The sequence below is a fragment of the Octopus bimaculoides genome, chromosome 3 (assembly GCF_001194135.2).
Source record: "Octopus bimaculoides isolate UCB-OBI-ISO-001 chromosome 3, ASM119413v2, whole genome shotgun sequence".
In the NCBI taxonomy this organism is placed as follows: domain Eukaryota; kingdom Metazoa; phylum Mollusca; class Cephalopoda; order Octopoda; family Octopodidae; genus Octopus; species Octopus bimaculoides.
This window is the reverse complement of record NC_068983.1, coordinates 68,357,787-68,364,712: the sequence shown is the minus strand read 5'-3', so window position 1 is coordinate 68,364,712 and position 6,926 is coordinate 68,357,787. Positions and strand designations below refer to the sequence as shown.

At 35.0% G+C, this 6,926-nt stretch overlaps 1 protein-coding gene across 5 annotated transcripts in view; it reads left to right on the top strand.

Annotated features, from left to right (window-relative positions):
- LOC106872086 (myomegalin) overlaps positions 1-6,926 on the top strand; it is a 147,160-nt gene that overhangs the window by 100,440 nt on the left and 39,794 nt on the right. For all 5 annotated transcript variants that reach the window (XM_052966205.1, XM_052966207.1, XM_052966208.1 and 2 more), the window contains 4 exons: positions 846-958; positions 1,081-1,235; positions 1,806-3,389; positions 4,345-4,471. In XM_052966205.1, coding sequence (XP_052822165.1) covers positions 846-958; positions 1,081-1,235; positions 1,806-3,389; positions 4,345-4,471 — 1,979 coding nt within the window. The remainder of the gene's footprint in view (positions 1-845; positions 959-1,080; positions 1,236-1,805; positions 3,390-4,344; positions 4,472-6,926) is intronic.

Sequence of the window (6,926 nt, the reverse complement as noted above, 5' to 3'; positions counted from 1 at the left end):
ATAAGAATAACTGCCTCTCTTCCTCCCACCAGTCATGGAAATCTTGGAAAAGATCTGACAAAGCATTTAAGGAAAACAAAACCAAAAGATGAAGGCTTGCATACAACCTGCCAACATATTTTACATATATGATTAACATATTAGGTAGTTTTGAAGGCACATGGCTCAGTGGTTAGAGCATTGGGTTCGCAATCATGAGACAGTGAGTTTGATTCCCAGACCAGGCTGTGTGTTGTGTTTTTGAGCAAGATACTTTATTTCATGTTGCTCCAGTTCACTCAGCTGTAGAATTGAGATGTGATGTCACTGGTGCCAAGCTGTATTGGCCTTTGCCTTTCTCTTGGATAACATCAGTGGTATGCATGAGCAACTGTTGGTCTTCTATAAACAACCTTGCCTGGACTTGTGCCTTGGAGGGCAACTTTCTAGGTACAATCCAATGGTCATTCATGACCAATGGAGATCCTTCCTTTTTTTAGTTTTGAAGTGGGTGAAGTAATAACAATCAGGAGGAAGGATTGCACCCTTGAACTTTTGTAGTCTCTCTGAAATTGATATGATTCATATTCAGTTTAAAAAGCTATATCATCATCATCACCATTATCATCACTATCGTTGTTTAACTGTCCAATGTTCTATACTCAGGTGGGGCCTGTAAGCGTAGAAAACTTCCATTCACCTTTTCCTGCATCATCATAACAATGAAACCTAGCATTGAGATCTAATCTTGTCCTTTCCTCCTCTGCCCAGCCACTTGTACTTTGCTTTCCATACAAGTTACACATCCAATATATATTTGTTTGGTCAAATAAATTTGATTGTAAATTTTACGATTTCCCTAGCAGATGTGGGAATTAATGCAGCAGCAGCTAGAAGAAATGAAAGCATTAAGAGATTCATTATTAACAGAACAAAATATCTGGGTTTCTCTACGCAAAAGTGCCTTTGAAGAGCCAAGGTAATTGTAACACTGTTACTTATATTTCATCTGCAAATAAAAACCAGTAAAAATAATGTTAAATGTAGAAGAAAGAAATATGCAGTTAATTATAGACACACATTAATCTTTCTTTTGTACAGCCATGTTGAGAGAGAATTGTTAGCTCTACAGAATTTAAGGCAACAGTTAGAGCAAGGAATTGACCAAAATAATAAACTACGCTCAAACATGTTTAGACAACTCAAAGCTGACTTGGATTCTCATCACCGATCCAGCCAGTCTCTTGACCATTCAAGTAAGTTATACAGGAATTTTCTGTTTCGGTCTTAATTGTTCAACTATTGTTTATTGCTTTGGCTAATTTTTACCTCAATTTACTCTAATATTACATACTAATTTTAAAATAATAAATTGATATAACATTATACAAAATCAGCTCTTGCATTCTTGAATTAAACTCATTTCTTAATTAATTAATTGACTAGTAAAATTAGTTTTGATTGTCTGTATTATAATCATATATATATATATATATATATATATATATATGTGTGTTTGTAACTAAGTGAATCATCAGCTTATATGAATAAACTCTACTGCATTTACTCCTTTATTTCCCCCTCCATTGGTATTCCAAATGTGTTTGGGGGAGATGTACAAAAGAAAAAAAGACTACTCAATACCTAGAATGTATTAATTCAGACAAAACTGAGCCATCATTCCATCCCTACTGCAGAAAAACATGCAAGAAAAAGAGAATACAGAATAGCAATGGAGTGAAGCCTCCACTACTTATTATTTCCTTCAACACCCACCACTTGTAGTAACTATTAAGTATTGTAAATATTTTTTTTTTATGTTACAGGTAATGGTGTGCCAGTAATGCCTTTGTCCATAGCCCAAGATGTGAGTCCAACTGAAACCTATGGTAGTGGCAGTGAGGAAATAGCTAACTTGCATGGTCAAACTACAAAACCTCTATCAAAATTGGGTGCAAGTTTACCTAAACCTATTCTGAGTGGTAATAAATCACATTTCAAGGTGTCTGGCACTCGATCAACCTCTTGTAGCACTCCAGCAACAAGCCATAGTCTTCAGCAATTTATATTAGATGAACAGTCATGTTCAGGCAATCCATCCATTTCTCTATCTTATCCGGAACAAAAGCCATTGTCCCAGCAGAACAACAGTTTTACAAAATCCTCACTGCAGCAGGAACATTTCCAGTTACAACTAGATGTCTTACAAACACTTCTTGATAAGAAGAATAAAGAAAATGAACTACTTCGTACAAAACTAGGACTGGTAGATCATGGAGAAATTGACCCCAAACATGTTCCTGATGTAAACCAACTTAAAAAAGAAGTAGTTGATTTGAAAATGGAATTAAACAAAGCCAGCAACACTATTTCTATTTTAAAACAACAAATTTCCATGAGTAGTCAAGATGATACTTCAGAGCCACCTTTTAAACCAGAGTTGATAATCCACATGGCTAAAGAAATTCGCAAACTCCGAGAAGATCGAAAATACTGTCGATGTATGAAAACTGGTTATGTTGCTGGAGGTAGCCCTTCATTATCCTTTGACAAAGAAAACTCTGCACATCATAGGCGTTCAAGAAGTAAGAAGGAACGAAACACAAGCATTTTAAAAAGTCAGTCTTACCAAGAATTGGATGAAACGCTTGATTCAGAAACTCAAGTTTTGCAATTAAAAGATAAAATAAAAGAAATGGATGCTGTGATTAATCTGCAAAATAATGAGGTTGAATGGTACAAAAAAGCTCTTGAGAAAACTGGGAAATCTCCTCGAAATTCTTCAGAAAAAAGTATATATTCAAAGTCACCCTTTTCCAAAGATTGTCCTCCATGTAAGATAACTGGTGGTGGTCAGATTAAAACAATTAATGACACTCAGTTGGATTTTCATTGTAAACAACCTGCATGTACAGAGAGTGTACATAGACTAAAGAGCCAAGTGGCTGAACTAAATGATCAGATTCAGCGAGACCTTGAGATAATCAACTCTTTGCAGTCAGAACTTGCTGTTCATAAGAATGAACAACGGCTGTCTGGTGTTGGTAAGGAGTGTTTATCAGGTTATTTGACTGATCTTAATGCCAGCCAACCTCCTCCACAATCTTCTCCACGAAAGAGCAAAACTTTACTTCTGTCTGCTAATAATGATTCTGCAATATCTAGTAAACTCTTAAAAAGCCCACAACAATCAATGATGACTTCAGCTAACTGCACAATCTCAGAAGTGGTAATACTGCTGAAGCATCTGTCTGAGAGCTACAATGTCAGCAAGCAACTTGCATTGTATTTGTCAGATATTGAGAAACTGATTGAAGACTGTGTCCATGATATTTCTCATCAGCTGAAACTAAAGAAGAAATTAAATAAATTGTTTGCTGTTTCACAGCGTCTTCAGTCTCTCTTACAAGGTAAGCTATTACTCCTTTTATCACCTTCTTTACTCTTTATTCATTATTTTTCTTTTTCTATTTCCTTTTGCTTGTATTTCTCTTTTTCTTTTGCCTTTCCTTTCTCTTGTATTTTTCTTCTTCTGCCTTTCCTTTCTTGTATTACTCTTCCTATCTCTCCTTCCACTTGAAATTTTCTCTGTGTCTCTTTACTACTTTTCTCCTTGCCCTTTTATTTGTTTTATTTCCAATGACTACAGCCATTGTACTGTATTCCTTAAGCAAGCCTATTTGCCTTGGCCAAACTTGTTGAAAATAGCTGCCTCTCATCTGTCCCAGTGAGCCTGCAAAGGCCACGAGTACAGCCCTTTCCTCCTGGACAAACCAGAGTAAAGAAAAGATTTTAAAAAAATCTTAATAACTGATTGATTAAGTGGAATCAAATCTCCCTCTAGTTACATTCTATCATCTTAAACAAAGAAAGGATACATAAGATAAGGTAGTCCCTCTCTTATGAGTCAAAAGTAGCACTCCATTCCTGTTTTAGGATTGATATGTATGACTTCCCATTTGGGAGTGACTTTTGACTCCTAATTTTTGTTTTACAAGTTGGGATATCAAAGAGTATTAACAACTTGATACATGATCCAGATTTAGTAACTTTCAAAACAGCCCATAATATCCTGCAAAACAACAAAGAAAGGCATGATTTCCCAGAAACTGGGTGTTACTTTTCACTCACCCTGTACAACTTAAAAGGCAAAGTGGTCAACATTTGAAGGCCTTTGATAATGAGTTTTCTGAGTATAAGATTGGCCTGGGGCTACACAGCTATTTGGTTCAATGACTTACATGCAGTAGATATTTGAAAACTTCTCTCACCCATGCTGGCTGGAACAGTGAATATAAAAAATATTTCTCTCCCTCTTACACTGACTCTTTTTAATTCAAGTTTCTTCTTTGGTTTTTATGACAGGCCCCTATGGAGTAAACAAAAATGGCAATTCTAACAATAATGCCTTAGCAGATGATGCTTTGTCACCAGAAAACCAACTATTTGATCGAGGATTTGCTGATGACAGCGTTGATAAATACCAACAAACGTATGTTTTTATATTTTCAGTACAATACCTTTAAAATTATTTTTTTCCTAATCAGTTACCTTTTTCTGTCTTCTTAATTTAAAGAATTATTAACTGGTTTTCATATCACCATCGTTAAATGGTTCTTCAAAATTAGATATTTTCATATTTCTGGACTCTGTTCTTAATTACAACTGTCTGCTGCAGATTAAAGGGTGATATAACAAGGTGGTAACAGAGAATTGGGAAATCAAAGAGCAGAAAATATCTCAACTTTGATTACTTTCCTTGTGAAATTACAATTAAGCGTCAAATTTATTTGTTGCAATCTTAATAAATGTGCACTAAAACTGATATATGGATAAAACATGCTATTTATCCAGCACAAATGTTGTTTACTTCCAGGTCGATCCTTATTGAGTAAACTTATGGTCAAAGGTGTTTCAGTCATATCTGACCCATTTTTTTGTTCATCAAGGACTCCATCATCCAGTGTCCTTCCTTTTCTTGTCATATTCTAGAGTGTAATTTGAGATTTGGTTGCTATTCCTAGCAGGTTATGTGACTGTAGAGCAGTCATGGGCAATCTGCAGTCCATAGGGCTCTCTGAATGGCATGCCTAACAAAACATTAACATGAAGGTTTCAGTAGTGTTGCCTGTCTGATGATGAGCCATGTCTGTGATCCATTTCTCAAAAAAGGTTGCCTATGTTTGATGTAGAGACTTCCTCATTGGCTCCTTCAGCACAAATTGTGAGAGCAGGTGTGAGCAAAAGGAATATAATTGGTAAACATTGATCAATAATTCTGGCAAAATAGTTTTTAAAAAAACAGCTTCTGACTAACCTTGGTAAACTTGTGGATCCAACACACAAAAATGTGCTATCTTGAGAAATCTGATTTCATTGTGTTTTCAACAGATGTAGATAGTCTGCTAGAAATTACAATCAGATGTCATTTAAATAACTCTCAATCTTAAAAAGGACTTGTTAGATAATGTTGCCCTGGGTCCTGTGTATTTAAGCAAAAATTGGAATGGTCAAAAATAGCATACCTTGGTTATAGTTCTGCTCCATAAGGGCTGATCTGAGTCTAAACAAAGTTAAAATCTGGGCTCAGACTGATTTCCTAACTATGATACACAGATTTATGTGATTGAATTTGGTTGGTGCACTCACAGATAAATTCACAAAGTAAAGAAATTATTATATTTTTAGGAATGCTCAGTTTTCCCTACTATTTGTGTATGTTGTTGCTCTTAAGATTGAAGTCTAAGTGGAACCTTTCTTGGTTTAGGATATTGAATGCAAGTAACTATTTATATAGATGATAGAGGGATGGCACAACTTGACTGAAATTGGACTGAAGAATGTTGGTGAATCAAAGCTTTTGTATTAATACTTTTAAATAAGGTGGTGAGCTAGCAGAAACATTAGCATGCCGGGCGAAATGCTTGGCGGTATTTCATGTCTTTACATTCTGAGTTCAAATTCCACCGAGGTCGACTTCGCCTTTCATCCTTTCGGAGTCAATAAATCAAGTACCAGTTGCGTACTGGGGGTGATCTAATCGACTGGCCCCCTTCCCAAAAATTTCAGGCCTTGTGCCTAGAGTAGAAAGGAATACTTTTAAATATGGCCCAGAATGTGCACTTATTTATTTAAATTTAAATTTTAGTTTTTATAGTGGTTTCTTAACAGTTTGGGATTGAAATATATTTTGATCCTGAACAAAGAAACTCTGCTCTTGTGAATAATATGGACACAAGATCATTTTCAAAAGAACTACGGATTGAATAATGTCTTATTCATAATTAGAGGGGATGCACTATAAAAAGTATCATTTCAATTGCTCTGTTCAGAAAGAAATGCTTAGACTATAAATTTAAAATTCCTGATCCAGAATTTATAAATTACTAGCAGTAATACTCATTGTTGATTGGATATTACTCTTTCATCTGAGCCACATTCAAAGTGTTATTATATATATATAGATTTACTCCTCCTGTATGTGTATATTTTATAAGAAAAAAACATGTAATAATTGAAATAGAAAAAAGATCAATTTCACACACGAACTTCTGTTTGTTTATTATATGACAATAATAAGTGAGTTGTATGTGTTATTTTATATGTCAATACAGTAATGGCAATTATATAATGCACTAGCAGAAATACCCGGCGTTGCCCGGGTTAAAGAGAATAATGAAATCTAAAAACGCCGTCTAGACTACGCATCATCTTTATATATAGAGATGTATATACACACACGCACCCAAACACACGTATATATATGTATATCAATATAAATATATGAAAGTCAATGAAGTTTCGTAAAAGAAGGTGATCACGTACATACTTTCTTGCTGTTGTGATTATAACACCTCATTGTAAACTATGTTCCTTGTTTTCCCTTGTGGAGCATATACAAATAGGTTTTTTGTTGCTGCCCACTCTTGAGCAGCCAACATACAGTT